Below are 19917 nucleotides of genomic sequence, written 5' to 3' on the forward strand. Positions count from 1 at the left end.
TGTGTGTGCCAAGAGACTGATATGGTCTGTGACAGCAGAGGAGGGTGAGATAGGAGCAGGATTAATTGGGGCATCCTGTAGGTATCCAGTTCCCTGCCACAGGCTTCCTCAGTCCTCGGAAAGTATCTGGTTCCAATAACTGAACCTTTGTTTGCCCTGTTTTTGTGAGTGCCTGTAGATAATGTRCTAGGCAGCATCAGGCTTCTCATTTTTCCCTGAAGATGGCAAGAGCTACTTGTYAGCTTCTAGAATCCAGTATGGTCCYGTTCAGATTCCTTTCTTTGGAAAGCAGTGTTCAGTGGACAGTACAAGCTCTGCAATRATCACTTCTTTGCATAGTTGATCCCTTATAGAACCCATGGCCTTAAGCTGAGGGGGATACAGCATCGTGGAAAAATGTGGACAGTTTGTGAGGTTGCTCTGAATAAAGAAATAATGAGTTGCATTGCACTACACTGAGAAGAGAGTTGCAGTTGCTATGGTGTGTGAAGTCTGCTGCTCTTCAGCTGGTGAGACAAGACCTGTATGAGAAGAGTGGACATCTGCCTCTCTTGGGGCTAAGACTGAGTGGGAGCAGCTTTGCTTTCTGGCCCRTGGGATTGTTGCTGAGGAGGATATGTGCTCAGCTGGGGCAAATTCTTCATGTTTTCTCTTGTGTGAGAATGGATGCATCTCAACCCACGGTCTGCAGTGTGGTGTAGTGGGTCATGGATTTGAGAGGAACTATCTTCAGTAGCATCCTTCCCCATGAAAATGCTAATGAATTTGGGGGCAGGGAGGCAGTAAGAGTGTGTTAAACAATGTACAGTTTCACTTGGAGCCAAATTCATGGCTTCAATTTTGTTAAAATGACGCATGCTGCTTGAGCCCAAATAATATTTATTTCTTTCAAGTCATGTGAACTTTTTTATATGAAAAGAATTACATATCAGAATAAAATGCCATTCTGAATGCAATTTACTTCCTTACAGTTCAGTTGTTTAACCCCATGTTGGTGGGTTTTTTTTCTATCTAAAGAAAGAACTCAGCAAAATCTTATATGAATTTGAAAGATGTTTTGGTGGTATGAAATCTCATTCTTTCACTAGACTGAAAAAAATCCTTTCGATTAAACTCTGTTCCACATAACATGGAGGTTAACCTCTATGGGACTATGGGTATGGTATCAGGAGGGAGGGGAAAAGCCAGTAAGTGACTGTAGCTTTATGTCCCGCTCTGACTAATGCTAGAGACTGTCCTGCTTGGCCCATTGTAGTCTCACACTCAAACAAGAAGAGTTGTTCTGCATTAGCGATGAATATATCCAGCAATGAATACAACCAGATGCTTGCACTGTAATTAAAGACATACATTATACAATAAAGCACATGTGAACGAAAAATCTTCCCATTAGATGTGTGCTGTCCATTATCTTATTTCTCTYATAGTTAAATTTTGGAGCATAAACATTGAGGGTGAAGAGGAGCTTTTGCAAGTGTGCAGTGTGGGWTCCCCAGGAGTGAACAAGATGCTGCTGCTGGGGTGAGAGGGCCCGGAGCTGCCTGGCGGGTGGTTGTGCTGCATGGCCCTGCTGGGTGTATCCGTGCAGCCGAAGGAAATGCTTAACACAGACCTTGGGCCAGAAACTGCCTGAGTTTAAGCTGAGAAGAAGCTGGGGACAGGGACTGACCTGTCTCAGAGGAGGAAAAAGGTCAGCAACCATCAGAGCTGATTCAGTCTTTTGCCACTGTTAAAGAGCTGATCCTAAGGAAAGAAAGAGTGAAGCAGCAGCTGCAGGAGCAGCSTGCAACATGCCTCTGACTCTGGCTGAACCTGTTAACTGAAGTTTCTGGCCTGTTAGTGGAAGAAAAATTAATAAAAATCTTCTCCTGTGCGCCTTCAGGTCCTGGTAGCAGGAGTTAGTGCTCAAGCAGTGCCCCTTACTGTGATCGGTCGAATTACACTCTGCTCTGCACTGCTGATGCAGGAAGCTCTGCTCCTGGGCACTGCATGCTCTCACTCCCTCTCTTTCTTGTCTCTCCATTTTCAGGCTCTGGAGATCAGGGTATTTTTTTTTTCTTTCATGTCTTTCGTTAATAGCCTTACTGAAGCCCAAACTTTCAATAGAAAAAGGTCAGGTTGGTGTCAACAAATTGCTTAGCTTTAGTCTTCCCTGGGACTCCAGAGCTCTTTCTGAGTGGTTAAAATGTCATGAAGAAGGGAACAAACAAGCCATCAAAAAAACTTAGCTTTCCCTCAAAATGTCATTTCTATTTATAGTACCTTTTGCAAATTGTTAAAATTATTCTATTTAGACATGATTGAAATTATGTTTTGACTGACCAAAATGAACATATTCTTTTCCTTAGATTTTCAGTTCAAGAAAAAAAATCTGAAAATAGCTTTTCTTCCCAATTCAGAATGACTCCAAAGTTTTGGGGCTGGAAGAAATGGAGAAGAGAGACTGGTTTTCACCTAGGTGTGAAACATTCTTTAACTCCTTTAGTGACACTTACATCACTGCTACTGTTGCAGTTGTATCTGGAGCCCTTGTTCCATTACAAACAAGTCTGTCGGTGAAAAGCAAAAGAGAGGCTATGCTCTCAGCAGAAATGGCAATCTTTGGCTGAGTATGCTCAGTACCAAATAAGCTTAAGAAAATTGAAGTGCAATGGATTTTGAGTGGACATTATTTTTTTTCCACCGTCTTAATCCAATTTCCTCTTTTTCTTAGACATGAAGTAGAGAAATAGAAAGAGGCAAGTCTTGTTCTGAGTGTTAGGTTTAAACAAACACCAGTGCTTTGAGTGGAGCCATCAGGCGAAAGCACTTTTTTGAGAAGTAAAACCTTGAACACAACATCTGTGCATTACCTTACCCTGCCTGGTTTCTTTATAAACCAGATGTGGGATGAGTTTTGCTCAGAAGATCTGACCAGTTTCCTATAAGAACAGTGGGAGACTGAGTTTCTTTCATCCTAAGCCCCTTTTTTTTGCCAGCCAGCATGTGAAATATTCCAATAACAGCTTTTAAAACATGAAGAGAATCTCCTATCTTCTGATACAGTCTTTCTGTATAAAACAAATGAGGGAAATGCATGTAGATTTTGATTTGCCTAGACCAGTTTCTCATCAAAGGGATGTGTATTCTCAGTGCTGTTTCTGCTGTGCAACATCTGTAGGGGAATAAGCAGCTGTGGTAGGTCTCTGGCAGGCACCAGGCAGTGGACACATTCTTTCTCAGTATCTAAGACAATCTGGCTGTACCATGTTAGAGAGGAGTCTTGAGCTCTAATGAGTGCTCTTGATGCAGGCTTTAATCACCTGGAAAAGAAATCAAAACGGAGATATAAACTGGTCCATTTGTTTTCATTACAATTACTAGTTTTTACAACTCTGTGTAAACAAAGCCCGTAAATAGGGTGCTGGTAGACTTCTTTTTCTTAAACTCAGCTCCACCAGCTGCTGCAAGAATCTTTTGGCTCAGCAAGTGGGATTTATTTTTAGGTTCTTGAGTGCAGGAATAAGGACCTGAGATGTGATTTACAGCAGCCTGTGGCAAGAGAAGACAGCTAAGAGTTCTCCTTTTCACTTTCTAACAGTCCGGAAGCATTCACACCTTCAGATTTTGGCTCTTCTGGAGCCTCAGCAAAGCAGGGTGGCAAGGACAGATATTTTCCTGGAAGAAGCTGGAAGGAACAAGTGCAGATGGTATCATTGCTTGTGAGTTGCTTGTCATCCTTAAATGCAGTCTATCGTACTGTGTTAAGGAGAGCCTCTTTTATGGAGAGTGCTGTTCCTGAGCTGACTTCAGTTACCCTACTGAGGCTTAAATTAGACATAAGACCTGTCCCTGGTGTGCTGCAAGTAACATGTTCTGCTTCACAGGAGGACCTGAGAAACAGAGCTGTATGGGTCCAGCAGCTTAAATGCTGTGCTGGTGCTGGGAGAGGGATCCAGCTGCTTTCAGAAAGGAATGCATGAAGTGTGGGAGGGGAGGATAAGATGCAAACTATGATTTGGAAGTAGGACGTGTTTCTGTAGTACCAGCAGCTGTCTTTATGACTATACCACATCTACCTAGTCTTTCTTCTCATCCAGTTCTTCTTTCTTCTCTCTTTATTTATTTATTTGATATTCTGCTCCTGTGAGGTTTTCCAACCAGCTCTGCTCCTAAAGGAACTGCAGCTGCTGGCTGCAGAATGGTTGCAYGGGTGAGTTTAGCTTGTAGGGCCATGAGAGGGGGGGAAAATCAAATGGAAAAATGAGTATGGAGAAGTGGATCATATGTTGTCAGTCCTGGATGGAAATCTCTGGACCAGTCTTGGCTATTGAGAACTTTATTATCCTATACATTATTTTTTTTTTTGGATTTTTTGGCATGAATGAGTAGTAATAGAGAGGGAGTTAGTGTCACAATGATTCATCTGGAGCTGAAGGAAGGACCTTTAGCAGTTCAAATGATGAAATCCCAAAACAAAAAAAGAAAGACTACTTCGACAACTGGGAATTTCTTCAGTAATTTCAGCAAGTGGGGAACATGGTGACTAGATAAATCTGATTGTCAGGAGCATCTCACAGTGGCAGAGTGTGAGAATGGGTCATTTTAGAGTCAAATGAAAGAAATAACAGGGAGAAATGCAATTATTTCTCATACCTTTTTACTTGCTGGAGCACAGTTATCTCCTGCACTATAGACTCTTTTACTTATTTATTTACTTTAGTATTTTTTTTAAATATGGGCGACCTTATAAAACCCTTTCTATGTCTAATTTTAGTTGTGGAAAATAGGATCTGTCTTTGCAGCAGATGAAGTGGGGATCATTCATCTATTCAATACAGAATATAGTTCCAAGATATTGCAAAATAGTTCTCCTGCAGTATCTAGCTGCTCAGTCTGCCCTTAGAAAAGCTTGGTGTTGACATCTCCTGAATCATTTTCATTGTAGTTTGAATTTACTGTGTACAGCTCCCTTTCGCCACATGATGGGTCATCTATGGTAGTTATCAGCTTCTTTATTCTCTGTTCTCAAGGTTGGAAAGTATTTGTAAGTTTGTTCCTCTAGAAAGTTCATTTTCCTTCCAGGAATGAACTTTCTGATGTATTAGTGATGTCCTGTTCCTCTTTTGTAATTTCGTCCTTAACACAGAAGTATAGAGAAAAGACAGAGTTTTCTGAGTGGTTTACATTTTTTTTCAGTTTCTGAGCTTCTGATATTTTTCTAATAATGTGGTCTTTTTCCCACTGGAAAGAGAATTTAAGAACCTGCAGTAAACTTGTTTTTCTGAGTTACTCTTYGCAGATCCCTTGCGTGCAGTCTGATTTCCTACAGAAAATATTAACCTATTTTTTTTTCTTCTGTCCCAATTTGAATTTTTGGCAGACCCCCACTCTCCCCTCCCCCCTCCCCATCTTGTAAATTTTTCCCACCAGCTCTGGCTGAGGAGATGTTAGTTTGCTTTTGTGTTATTCTGGGATCAGAGCCATTTTTTCRTGTAAGCAATCCAAGCAACTGCTCGGGATCGTGTACTTCGGAGGTCACGGCAGGCCTGGCTTGTCTGCCCCTCCTCTTCCATCATGTTACCATGTGTCAGCTGCTGCCCAGTAATTACCACTGTGCCAGCTCTCACCCTGCCGGATTAACATGAATGCATCTTTCCATCGTCAGCTGGTTGTATTGTCTGGGGGGAAGTCTAATTTTGTGTGTAATAAATGAATTGTTCCTTTAAGTGCATATAGTCCAGCTGTTCTTATTCGCTTTATCTRACAGCATTATTTGCAAGAGCCAATTGCACTCCAGGGTTGGCAGGCGGTCAGAAAACTACAGAGATTCTCTCCAGATGTTTGCCCAGGCCAGACCAGTAACACTGATTTTATAGAAACAAAGAACATTTGATTTTATCTGGAAATAGAGTTTTCTATATATGCTCATCATGCTCTAATTATTCTATGTTTGCACGAGAAAGTCTACAAATACCATAGCTCTCTGRATTTCTTCAGTCTGTTGTCTGTTGGTTGTCTATCTGTACATAACATTTTCAGCATGCTGCTTGCTGTGGTAAAGTGTACTCAGGCTATTGGATGCTTGGCTCTTCCGTAGCTCCTTGCTGTGACTCCTGAAGCAGTCTTCTACCTGCTTMCCACGTAAAGAATGTGCAGGTCAACATGAGAAACCTAATGTGAAATTCAGCTCACCTAAATCACCTACCTTGCCTYCCCACAAAGGTCATCTCCCTCTGAACTAGCCACTTTGAACTTCTTTTTGTATCTGTGGAAAGAAGTGGGGCCTTCTAGGGTATGAGCAATAAGCAATTTCAGAAGTATATCTTAGTATGGGAATTGTTTTTTAGAAGTGCCTGTTTCCTTCTGGCCCATAAATGAGTCCTGTTGACCAGCTCAGAGTAACACTAGGGTATTCGATTCCTTCCTATTGGGTCCAGGTCCAGGTTTTTCCCTTATTGTTCATTCTTTTCCCCTGTATGGGTAGGTGGAATTTAAACAGGCCAGTGTCTCCTGCTGATCCAGTTCTGAGAAGCTGGACTACTTGAGCAAAATCAGCTTTTTATATTTTTTTTGCCAGATCCTACTGGGAAAATATACAAACATCCAAAGCAGATGATCCTAGCCCCAGACGAGATCATCCAAGCATGCAGAGTGTTGCCTGAGAGCTTGCCCTGGAGATCTGCATCAGCACAGAGGCATTTTTTGTCCACGGCGTTGTTTGTGTGTGTGTGTGTGTGTGTGTGTGTGTGTGTGTGTAACACCTTACGTTTCAGCCCTGTAATTATCACAGTGTTTCTCRTGTGTTGCCTCTGTTCCTGGCATGGAGCGTGACATCAGGGATAAAGCCTTCTTCTTGAGGGTCTTGCTTTTTATCATTCACAAACGTTACTAATATTAGGAAAAATATTCTAGGTGCTTTTAGAGTTTGAAGAAGCGATATTCTTTCTTGTGATTCAGAATCGTGCTGGGCAAGGCGAGAATGAGCTCAGGCTCTAGTCTGTGGTAAAGTCAAGCTGTATGTCACTTAGGCTCCCAGGGTCGCTCCCCACCAGGTTGTGTGCTTGTGGTTAAACGCAGGACTGCGTCAGTGGATGTGATGTTTGGGATTACAGCTCTTGAGTGCGGAGCAGCATGCTGCTTTTTGGAGGAACATTTGCAGCATCCTATCTTTATTTATTTATTTATTTATTGATTTTTAAACTTCAGCTCTAGCTAGACTCCTGAATGTGGCTAGGTGTACCACAGTACTCAGCGCCCATTAGATTTCATCTTTCTCAGGGCTGTGCTGGCACTGCTGAACTGGGGTGACTTCAATACCAGACTGAATGAAACGAAAGCAAGGTTGCYCTTGGACCCTGTGCTAGGCTGACCAGGCTTTCAGGATAATACCTCAGGTGCTCTGTCATGCCTGAAGTGCATTAAAATGTGTGTGTAYTTGACATGCAGTGCTGGCCCCATCACCTTCCTGAATGGCATCTGCCCTGGAGCAACGTCATATGCCTGACTGTGAGCAAGCAGGAACTCTAGGTCATTCCTAAGAAAATCCTGCCTGTTGCCTGCTGCAAGGGGAGATGAGATTTATAAACATCATTTAGATGGGCTCGAAAGGGAATTTGAACATCAATGCCTGTTCTCTAAAGCACCTCAGCCTTCAGGATACTGCTGGAATGTGGCTGTTCAGAGGTAGTCAGCAGCTGCTGGGACTGGCTGAGTGCAGTGGCTGTGTTCACTGAGGTGCCTGTGTGGTAGCTGTGGGATGCTGAGTTTGTTTGCATGTTAAAAACTGAATTTTGTCACCCTTGCCTCAGAGTCAGAACTTTATTCTTGCGTTCTGGATTCCTGGACTGTTGCATAGTCAAGTCCTCTGTGTGCCACTCTTCAGCTGTTTCAAGTCATGAGAATGAACTTTCGCTGAGGACCAACCTAGACAAATATTATGGCCCATAATGGGGTTAATTTTCCATTTATCRGAACAGCTCAAATGACACACAGGATGTGCAAAAAGGGCATACCCTAATGGTGCACCCTCATGGTACTCTGAAATCCATCCATCATGTGAGCCAATGTATTGGAGTGCTTCGGGAGGTAGAAATGCCAAAGATTATTTGTCTCTATAGAGGCAGGGCAGAGCTCTGAAAAAGGAAAATCTTGGCACTGAACAAACCTCATTTCCTTACATCAGTGGGTATTCAACCTCAGGGCAAATTAATCTCTATTGAAATCTGCTGTACTTGCCACTAGATTTGTTGTCTCCTCTAAAAAGCACCTTATAGTAGGAGAGGGGAGGTGAACAGAAGATAGATATATATATGATCAATGTTATGCCTACAAAAGGTCTTTATTGTGTGCTTTATTTAGTAATTCAACATTAACCTTTACATTTGCATTTGTAAATAATAGTATACAAGTGAACAAGGCCAAGAGGGCTGTAGGCAGCTTGGTCTGTCACACAGCTTCAAAACTTAATCATTTTACTTCTGTTTAAAATTCAAAGTAGATGCCTAGAATAAGTAGGTGAATGAATAAATAAGAGTTCTTCAAATGAATARTATTCCCCTTATCTCTTTATCTGGATTCACCTAAAGGCTGCGAGTTCAATTTAATTCTTCTACCATCAGTCAGCCTGAAATCTAATAAAAAGAAGGGAAAAAAAGCAGTACTTGGCAGCTGAGCTCTGGTTCTTAACTTGATAGAGAGAAGGGTGTTCCTTGAGTGAGACACTGTGGGGTAGATGAGTAGCTGGAAAGAGATTGTGCTTCTTGTGACTGTGCTGTCTGCAGCTATCGCTGTTGTGGAGAYACAACAGGAAAAGAAATGCTAGGGGCAAAAGATAACAGTGAATCTAAGAAAATGGTTGTCTTTTGCTAATCCTTTTGCTCTCATGGTGAGAATGGGTARTCTGTTCCAAAATACAATAAGGATGCCAGATCCACTTGCTTGTAAATGGGAGTTAACTGAAGCTACGTTGCCTGGAGCTGGTGATTCGTACAGCACCGTGGCTTGGTCTGCRAGCTGTACAGGCAGTCAGGAAAAGGGAGGGGTTGCCAAATTGTCTGATGGACTCAGTCCGTGCACTGAGGTCCCTACGTGTGTAAAACCACATTAGGTGGCCCTAAGGAATGYTGCTGCCAGGCACTGTGCTAATGTTAAGGCAGAGCTGTAGTACTGCAGAGTTTTGACTTCTGGACCATGGAGTTTCAATTAATAGTTTTTAAAWTTTTCCTTAATCAGGATGTTCTCTCAGAAGGTAATTTTCTTAATATTGATACTGGCTTCGTAAACCAGTCSTAGAATTTTTATAAAGAGTTTTCTTTTCCTAGCTTCTTTAATTAAAAAAGTGATGCTTTACTTTTTATCTACTGAGAATTCTTTTTTGGGCAGAGGTTTCCCTACTGTCTGTCTTAGACTTATCACTGTGATAAGTGACCAGAAAAAGCAGAGGAGGTCCAGGTAACGTATAGTTATTTGGTGCTGTATCTCATCTAGTGACAGAGTCAAAGAAATAAGGCTATATAGGACTACTCGGATCATATCTGCTTTCCTGAAGAACACAGGGCAGAAAGTCTTACCTAATAATTCTTACCACAAGCCTACCTATATTGGTTGAAGTGAAGCCTAGGGAAGTGCAGCCCATCCTGACATGAAGATTAGAAGACACCTGCTTCCATCTGTTTTGCCCTGATGTGCTTTATTTGCTGGCAGCTCAAATTGTCAGCAGTAGAAATAGGACTTCACATTGGCAGAAATACGATGGGCTAATTCTTTTGTCTTTGCACAACCCAGTTGCACCAGAAATTTGATAGGGTCTGAACTTTAGTTTTTGACTTCGCTTTTGCTAGGTATACAGTGCAGAGGTTTGATTGCAGAGGTGAGTGCAAACACAGTAAGAATTAATCAGCTGCCTCAGGCTTCAGACACTGCTCAAACAGCACTGCACCACCTCTGTTGATAGAATTGTTCTATGGGCAGGCTCTGGTCTGCCTGCTGGATCTCTGTGGCCAAAGACATTACCCATTAAAGAAACTGTAAYATTCAGTGCAAGCACATGCAGCTTATCGTTCCACCTACACGTAGGTATCCATCACAGCTCTTCCATAGTACGTATCACTAGGTTGTGAACCCTTCTCATCTGAAGTTCTAATCTAACCTGTCCCCAGTTCATAAATTCAGATACTCAAAATCAAATACACAACCCTTGCTTACATGCTATTGTTTTCACATTAAGGTATTAGTTTGGATATTACAAACATGCAAGTTTCTTGGCACTGTTGTCTACCTTTTTAGCATGCAGTCAACCCTCATTTATTAAGCTAGAATTKATTTTAGATGAAATTTATTAGAAATCCTGTTCAAAATACTGCCTTTTATTTATTTACTTATGATCTAGTTGTAAAGCAGAGAGGCTGTTTCTCAAAGTGAATGTTATTTCTGAAAAACAAAATTGCTCAAACTTGGAGGAAAGGCACTTACGTATGATTTGATTATGAGTGAGTGCATTGTGGTGATAAACTAGCTTTATGGAGAATTATGTTGTATGTGATATTAAGCAGAGCATATATAAAAAGCCTATGCCTGAGACTTAGTCTGGAGTTGCATGGAAGTTTGGTTACATTACAACCGTACCATTTGTTAGCCAGGAAGACACAAAATGAGCATTAGATTGAAAATTTGCTTTTTAAGAAGAGTCATTTCACTGTCTTGAACATATAACTGCTGAGTAGATTGATTTCTAGCTTATCTCAAAATGTCGACCTTGTTCTGAACATAGGAGTTGTAAATTAGGAACAATTTCCTTTTCTTTTCCACACAGAACAGAGATGTAATCCTCACCCTAAAAAGGAATCACAATATGACCTTGAGTATAGAGTCACTATCTACCACATCATAGTCGGTCTAACTAATCTGATTTGCCTTTCATCTCATTTGATGTTAGGAATTTATGTGCCATCAATCACGAGCTTCCTGTTGGGCTGAAAAAGCCAGGGGAGCCGCCAGCTTTGTCATATGGCAGCAGAAGTGAATGTGTTGACAGATGAAATCAGGAAGCACAGAAATGTGTGAAAAGGTTTTGGAAACACCACTCTGCTTTTGAGCTTTGGTAGTTTCAGTCTGGGTTAAATGTGAGAGGAGATTGCCTTATTAACCTTCTCCAGCAGTGAGGCTGATAGAAAACTGTGCAGGACAGTCCATTCCTGCTCGTGGAGCTGATTTTACTCTTGAATGGAGCAACAACCCTTTTTCTTCTTCTTCCTCAAAATTTATTCTCCCTCTCTTTCTGTCTTTCAGCTGTACAGCTCCATGGACTTTGGAAGAAAATGGCAGCTCATGCATGAGCGCGTCACTCCAAACAGGTTTTACTGGTAAGTCATGCGCTCTGGCTCTGCTTGCTTTGGGCAGTTCAGTGAGGGGAGAAGGGCATCTAACCTTCAAAGGATGAATTGTTTTACCTGGGCACTAAATATTCCCTTGATTTTAGTCCTAATCAGTGTCAATTGCTCAGTTCATAATACGTATCTTACAGCCCTATAGCTGGATGTCTCCATGTTGCGTGTCTTGTCTGATACCAGTGGTGTCTTGTGTAGGTAACTGCAAATCTTTTGATAATTACAGAACTCTTGCTTCACCATTAGTTATAGTGTTAGTTAGAATAACACTGAAAAACTGCCCTAGTGCTTCAGTGGAAAAGCTACAATCGTTAGACTTCTTATTTTTCAATCCTTTAGAGAGTTAATTTAGCCTATAATACAGTCTTAATGCAGAGCCAGCCACTCCAAACAGTCCCCTTATGCAGCCCTGTGGGGAGAAAGGATGACTCAGACTCCAGTTTTGAATCACCCTCTGAGGAGCCAGTTTCCTTCTGTTAAGATCCCAGGATGCACATACTGTTTGCTAAAAATCTGCTTTGTGGCTATCCTCCTTTCTTCTCCCAAGTGTCAGACTCCAAAATTGGGAGACTGTCTTAAAAGCAGAAGATTAAACAAATGATATTCTGTCTCCAGGCCTATCCATTTCAGGTGCTGCTTTTCCAAACTTCTCTCTACCATGTGAAGGCCCAAGAATTGACTTTAAAGAGAGAAAGAAAGAAAGAAAACCCAGCACTGTTCTTCTGTAGTTGAATCTAGGACTTGGGACTTGAATCGAGGTCTCAGAATTGYACTGTGTGCCAGATGATGGGGTTGTGTGACTGTGAAGGAGTGCTGTTTTATAGCATCTGTGTATAATTAAAGAAATGCCTAGCCCTTAAGGTCAAATAAGGATGATAATGTTAAGGAACTAGAGACCTTTATTTTGAAGGGTCAAAGATAAAACAGATGATTTAAAATTTGAGTCCTATTTGCAAAGCATGACATTGATACTTTAGAGTCAATTTCGCATGGAAATCTTGTGTGTCATTAAGAAGTTCCTGAATCTGGGCCCCAGAAACCTACAGATTGGATATGCAATGATAATTCCACASCTTTCAATGGAGATAGACACCTCAAAGGATTTTCGGATAGTCTGAGTCCTTTTGCAAATCTCTCTAATCAGCTTTAAACTGCCACATTTATAACATGGCTTTTTGGCACCAACTYTGAAAATTTCCCTCAATGCATCTGTGCATTTCAGAAAGTGAAAAAAAAAAGATTTGAGCATCTAGTCCTTTTGAAAGGAAACTATTGAGCTCCTAAGTCACATAGACCTGCAAAATGTATCAGAAATTTAGACCCTTTTCTGACCATGTCACAATTTCATATTTCCACAGTGAAGGAAAGGTGATTGTATTTTCCAGGTTCTGGTGACGGCTGGTTGGGTGATCCAGCTATCAAAAATCTTTTGATTTCACCATTCGTACTGAGTCCTGTCAGCCATATCTATCATTTTTTACACATGCATTGCAGTAAAATATCATGTTCAATGAAAGGGAGGGGAAAGGGGAGAGGGAAACAGCTTTTTCATCTCTCTAATCAGCTTCACAATTTCCTTGACAAAACACTCTTCATAGAATCATAGAATCAGTAAGGTTGGAAGRGACCTCTGGAGATCATCTAGTCCAACCTCCCTGCTCAGCAGGGTCACCTAGAGCATGTTAGACAGGGTTGCATCTGGGAAGGCCTTGAAGATCTTCAGAGGAGGAGACTCCACAACCTCTCTGGGCAASCTGTTCCAGTGCTCCGTCACTCTCACAGGGAAGAAATTCCCCCTCACGTTCAGGCGGAACTGCCTGTGCTTCAGTTTCTGCCCATTGCCTCTTGGTGAAATGAAAAGGGAGGGCTCTCTTTGCCCTCTAGGAATTATCGAAGGATTGGTTTATAAAAATGACTCATTTGATATCTCTCCCTTTTACTGAGTAGCTGCCCTTGCCTTTTTCTAGTGCCACAGTAGTTGTGTTAAATGGGCTTGTTTATATGTTTAAGAATTTCTTCGATATCCTGTAACACAAGCCAGGACATGTGAGTGTAAGAACACTCATGAGAAAGATGAGCGTAGACACTCTGAGTGCCTCCTTCTGTGTCTACATACAATAGCTGGTCCTATGAGACAGTCGTACCCAACATTACAAAGAGCATAGCTGAGCTTGCTTAGAAGGGTGATTTTCTTGGAGAAGAATGCTTAAAGGCTTAGCTGACGTGAGAACAAAACTGACTGTCTTTCTAAAGGAGGTWGTTTGTTTGTTTGTTATTTTTTTCCTAATTTAATGTAATAATGATTGATGGAAGTTACCTGCTTATCTCAGACCATTTGACACCTAAACCTGGAGATAGTGTTCCAGTCTACCTGATTTTTTCATACAGTCCCTTGGCTCTGTAGTTTGAACGTTCCTTTMTAACATTGCATTGTATAAATCCTCTCTTTTAAGTGCCCTTTCTCTTAAAAAATGCTAAAGACTTCTGCAGTTACAGCTCATATGACATAGACCTAGAAATCTTTATTCTACTCAGAACCAGCAGAATCCCACTGACAATAAACTTTCCAAGAGAGTGAATTAGATTGTTACCGGAGTGAGAGAAATTTGAACCAATTTGTAGTGCAGGGCTCAGAGATGTTGAAACTTTGAAACATAACAACTCCCCTTAGCTCTCTGATCTCTTTCCTTTTTCCTTTCTTTCTAAAGCTGCAAATTGTGATGTCTTACAAGCTCTGGCCTGCAAGATATGTACAGAAAAAGAAGTGAAAGGAGAACAATTTAGCCTTGGGAGTTTGATTATTTTTATTAGACTATAGAATAGGGAGAAGGTGGATACAGTCCTAAGTTTCAGAAGGACATGAACCACTACACTGTGGAGTCGATCAGCTATAAAATACTACGTTATCAATACTGTGTTGCCTGTTGATTAAAACTTGTGAGGAAATAATAGCAACAGGGTGATGCCAAAATCAGAGGTGAGCTGCTCGTTTGTGCYGCTCTGCACTGTTTATTGGTAGGCTCAGCTGAACCCTTGCCATCAAATGGATCAGTCCTCATCTGATTTGAATGCAGCTGGCATTATCTGGGGCAGCCTTCATCTAATGTTTTTTCCTTCAAAACATGACTTTCATCTCTCAGGCTGCTGGGGACAGGTTTGTAAAGACTGTAATCTTCAGCTGGTTCATGGGATCAGTCAGCCTGACAGGGAGAGGTCTTATTTTTCTCTCGGAGACCTTTCCAAATAATTATACCTTTCCAAAGGCTGGGAGAACTCGCTTACAGAGATTTTAAGACCAGGAGGAAATTATGATTGCATCAGAGGTGGCAAGATTGCAATGTGAATTTTCACTCAGCAGAATGAGCAAGACCTCTCGGGTGCTTACAGATAAAAAGTTCACCCTGTGCATTTTGCTGTAGGTGCTCTGGAAGGCTGCTTCTGCAGTGCTCTCTTACTGGTCAAAAATGAAGCCCCAGGCTATAGTCCTGATGTGTGACTTTGTGCCATGGTTCTTCAATTCTTTTCTTTGGTACCACATTTTGATGCTAGAAAGTGAGCTGTACTTCTTGTCTCCTCACCCCATATGGACGTTACATGTAACTGTCTGTGGAACATCTCTCACCAGTTCCCACAGCCAGCTCATATCTTGTGCATGAGATTCATGTCTGGGCCACTTGTAGTTATAAAAACTAGGATTTGAGATCTCTACTTCTGTAGTAGTGATTCATACGTTAGCTACTCCCACCGATGGCAGTGGCAGAGCTTGAACAGAATGTGTTACTTACTGTGAGTACAGGCATCCAAATTTGGTTCCCACGTGCCTTGTCCTCAGAGATTTTGATAACTTTGGATCCTCTAAGGCTGGAAATAGGAGGTAGAGCTAATGTGAAACAGAAATTCCCAGTCTGTATGAAATGACTCAAATAAACTTTGCACCCATGCTATTTTCAGTTAAAGACCTACTCAATGTTCTTTTCTTTTAAAACACATTTTTGCAACTCCCCCTGAGCTCTGTTCATTTTCTTGAACTGTAACTTAGGCACCTGTGCTGACATGTGGAGGGATATAAAAAATACAGTCCATATTTTGTACTGTAGAAATGCTGGAGAAGTTTCCTTGTTTGTGAAACAGACGATTTGTCCTGTGCTGACTAATCCTATCTCTGTTCAGATAAGAACTCAAAGGACTTGAATTGTCCTTAAGTTGCTTTGCTACATTTGCCCTTCCCTGTAGTAGGACAACAAGACAAAGCATGTGGGGAGGACAGTTTGGTTAATAGTACGTTCATTCTGTCTCACTGAGTGCTTTGCTGGACCACGGCTTTCTCATGCCATCTTGGGTAGCTCACTTAATTTGCCATTTCCTTGCTCCCCTCTATAAAAGACGGGGATGGGAAAGCATCTCTTTCTTTTGTTGGGGGGAGTGGATGAAGCACTCAAATACTGTGATATCAGGGGCTACATCATTGCATTTCCATGCATGGATTAAAAATACTCAAGGGTACTACGGAGTTAAAAGATGCTTTAATGGCATATAAAGTCCTTTCGTTGTCTTGCTGCTTAATTCTTTAAAATGGGGAGTTCCACAAGGTGACCTATGTTTCCTGACTAATCAGCTAAATGGCTGTGAGCATCATCCCCCATCCATCTGTCTCTGGAGGGCCTGCCTGTATTTGCTGAGCACACACAGCCATCAGCAGCCGGTGTGGAGGACAGAGCCGTACTCCTTGGAGCAGCCCCTTCCTCGGTGCCTGCCCAGYGTGCTCGATGCTGGAAGACCCACTCATCTTTCCTGCCTCCCGTCGACACTGGGGAATATGAGACAAWTTTCCCTTTCTTTTGTCTGATACATCTAGACATTTTGCCTTTTTCTCTCCAGTCTGTTTTTAAAAAACATGCTATCTGGGAATTTGAGTGATCCTGTTAAAGCCTGGGAGCATGGGCAATGAGGAAAACCCAGCTGTGTGGGAGGGAGGGAGAAATCTGCACAGCATTTCTGAAAGGTACGGGGAAATTTGGAGCACTGAGGAGGCCAGTGCCCAATAGGAGCCTGATCTGTAAAAGACGCTGAAACATAAACCAATTATGTAAGAGCTGGCTGGAAAACACGAGGAAGGCAGGAGGGGAGAGACAATGGGAGGAGGAAAATAGGACATGCACTAACYTGGCTTTAAGAAGCAATGTTTGTATCAGGGAACAAGAAAAATCTGGTGTAACAAGCAGTTCTTAAATGCACTGCTGATTCCTTCACTGAATCTCTCCAGAGTTTTGTTTTTCCTCTTTCTGTGACAACCGMGCAGATATCTAGTAGTTTTGGTATCCGTGTATGCTAGGCTCGATCATTTTGAACTCTCGGGATTAAAATGGGAGAAGGGAAGAGCTTCCACACAGTCCATACTTTGGAGTTCAGGGTTATCTGTCACAGTTGTCTGAGACATGAAGCAGCAAATTTTTTCTCTTGAGGGCAGGGTTTTCAGTCCTCCTTGTTATTGTTTCAAATACAAACAAGGATAAAGGTAGCCAGTGTTTTTCCGTGTCTTTTCAGCTTGAATTTCATGAAGACTGTAGCAGAGACTGGTTTGGATATCTGAGAATGTTGTAGGGATAGACAAGGGGGCTTACCTCAGCTTTCCTAAAGGTCATGATCAGGGCTGAGATCTGCAAATGAGCAGAAGTTTGTGTCTAAGTTTTTATTTCCTCATCTCTGTGGCAGAACTGATATTTCTTAATCCCAGTGCCAATTCAGGTCCTTGTGGACTGTCTTAGCAGTGGTTCCAAAAGTGACCTTTGGATACAGCTCAGGTTAGCTTTACTCGTTTGCCAGCAGTGAAATGGTTATTCAAATATGTGCCTCTCTCTTCTATAAATCCTACTAATCATTAACTACCAGATGGTGTCATTGCATAGTGCTGGGGAAACATTGCTTGAGTTTTTACAGCCAATTTTAGTGTTAAGAAAACATAGTTTTGTAAATGTCAAATTGACTATTAAGTAATCCTGCATTCAMGTTTTTCAGAATTAAAACAATACCATACTTGGAGCTTTGGATAAAATTCCAGCTCAGCAACCAGGGATAACACCACGTTGGCACCATCAAGGCATATATCCGGTGGCTACTCATTTAGACAATACCTGGAGAACTGAGCGGGAATTTAACAGAAGGTGCTACTGCAGGCTCCCATGGGCTAGTGACTTTTTCTCCTATGTTAGGGGACTTGGCTCACGTGCCCTGTGRGTGAGAACACTTGGGAAAGGCTTCTACTAGCGACTAATGCTAATGTAAATCCGGAATATGTTATTTCAAACCACCATGACCATGGACTGAATTATTTAGGTAGAGACTAAAATTTTAAAATTCAGTCAGGGATTCTGGGCTCAGGTTTGGTAGTGAGGGTTCAGGAGAGAGGAGACCTTTTCAAGAGGTCTTGGCATATGTTGAGAAACTTCCTTTTAAGCACACATTATTTAATTAAGAATCACAGCACCATGTCAATAGTAAAAGAAATTTTATTGTACTTTTCATTTAAAATGTGGGCAAATGGGGCAACTGTGAGATTAGGGATTTACTTTTCAGTTTGTGTGCCTACAGTTCATGCTGTTGGTATTATAGATATTTACAGTTTCCAAATATTAGGTCCTGGCTCACTAGCTTGTGATTACATAGTAACTCAGTAGCAGAGATAGGAATAGAACCTGGATATAGAGTTGGATACTTTTTACTGACTGAAATAGTGTTTATTTTSGTTGAAAAAGCTGCAGATCAGTAAAAGTATTTTATGAATTCATGTCAATATTACCAAAATATTTCTCTCAAACAGTTGAACAAAGGAAAAGCTCAAAGTGGTTGAAACTTTTATGATGGTTTTTAGAGTGACTTTTCAATCTGAAATACGATTTCATTCTACAATATATGAGCTTTTTAAATTAAAGGAGTCTGTATGAAATGACTCCAGTCTGAAACAAAATGTCCACATAAAGCTGACATAGAGAGGTCCTGACTCTAATTCACATCTCTGCCTTTTGTGATGCAAAGCAGATGTGGGTCCCTAATCTGTAAATTAGATGTTCAGTACATTCACAAAGTATTCTCCCTGCCTATGATTAAGTAGCCTATGACAGTGACTTGCAAGTTTTGAGAAACATTTTTAAGTTTTATATTCTGCTTTTGTCCGTGAACATGTTTTTCCTATACTTAATCTCTTCTTACTGCTCTTCCAATATAGATTGCTCAAGGTTATTGCATGGACCTTGTGATGGATTTCATGGATATCTAAGAGTATAAAATACTAAATGATTCCAGGAAAAGAAAAATCCTTCAGTATCGGTCTCTGCAAAATCCTCCAGAGCTGTTTTATACCTCTCACTTAGAACTTGCATGTTCAATAGGTGGCTGTGGTTAATTTCATGTTCACCATACATTTTCCATTTTTTCTTTCTTTTTTCCTGTCTTTCTTTTTCTTTTCTTTTTCTTTTTTTTCTTTTTTTTTTTTTTTTTTTTACTGATTTGTGAGAAATTAACACAAATTTCTAAAATTCTTAACCTAGGAAAGCTCTTACACTACTGGAGAAATGTTATAGAATGGTTTCTACTTTACATGGGACTAAAAGCAAAAGTATTTGGGGGTTTCTGATATATGTTTATTCTCTCTGTTGACTTACTGTTTCAGTTTATAAAGGAAAATTGATGAATTGAATGAGGAGATTACTCTTGTACTATTTCTTTAAGCCCTAAATGTAGCTGACTCATTGAAAGAGGCTGAAAAGTGTATTTTTTGCCCARTTATGTTGTTGTGTGATGATTTTCTTACAGCCCACTTTCCTGGGAAAATAAATGTTTGACTTCTTTTGGAAAGTCTTGTGGATGGCAAACTGTCAGGCTCCCTGGGCTCAAAGGTGTTTTACCAAAAAGAGTAGCCAGTGGATTACAAGAAATGTAATCACGGGAGAAATAATTAAAATATTTTAGGCTCTCCTTTAAAGCTGATAAACCACGTGATAAATGAACCAAAAGAAAAGAGCCATGTGATAGCAGGCTCAGAGTCCATCTATCACCATCAGCCGTGCGATAGCGGTCAAAACTACCCCTTTCAAAATGAGGTGTAATATGCTCTCAGAGGGCAATATTGTAGTAGGTTGCACTGGAGGAACTTTCCTTTCTAAACTCGTTTTTGTTTTGAAAGATGCCATGTCTTAGAGAGGTAGAGGGTTACCCCCTCTCCACTAAGGTGACTCTAGATGTCCTTAAATACTATCTGATTTTTAGGATTTGTACTTTTGTTGTGACTTTAGTACAATTTGTTTTGTTAGCCATATTTACGACTTGTGGCTAGTATTGCTTTCTTCAGAGACTGGAAAAGTAAGGGTTGAAATATTTAGTTTTAAATTTGCTGCCTCCCACTAAATGTCACAATACAGTACTGCAGTTAGGGSTTGCAGCCATCGAAAAGCCTTACGCTTCAGTCTCTTATCTGTCAGGTGTCTTTATGTCTGAAGAGCCTGTCTCTTCTCTTTGTTTTACCCCGATTCCTAATTGCGGATCACTTTATAATCTC

At 41.1% G+C, this 19917-nt stretch overlaps 1 protein-coding gene across 1 annotated transcript in view; it reads left to right on the top strand.

Annotated features, from left to right (window-relative positions):
• The window catches only part of SORCS3 (sortilin related VPS10 domain containing receptor 3), a 304653-nt gene that overhangs the window by 179658 nt on the left and 105078 nt on the right, over positions 1-19917 (top strand). The window contains exon 6 of the mRNA XM_085308282.1: positions 11269-11342. Coding sequence (XP_085164408.1) covers positions 11269-11342 — 74 coding nt within the window. The remainder of the gene's footprint in view (positions 1-11268; positions 11343-19917) is intronic.

This window comes from Rhea americana, unplaced genomic scaffold, assembly GCF_003343005.1.
Source record: "Rhea americana isolate MKP2758 unplaced genomic scaffold, rheAme1 scaffold_104, whole genome shotgun sequence".
Lineage (NCBI taxonomy): Eukaryota > Metazoa > Chordata > Aves > Rheiformes > Rheidae > Rhea > Rhea americana.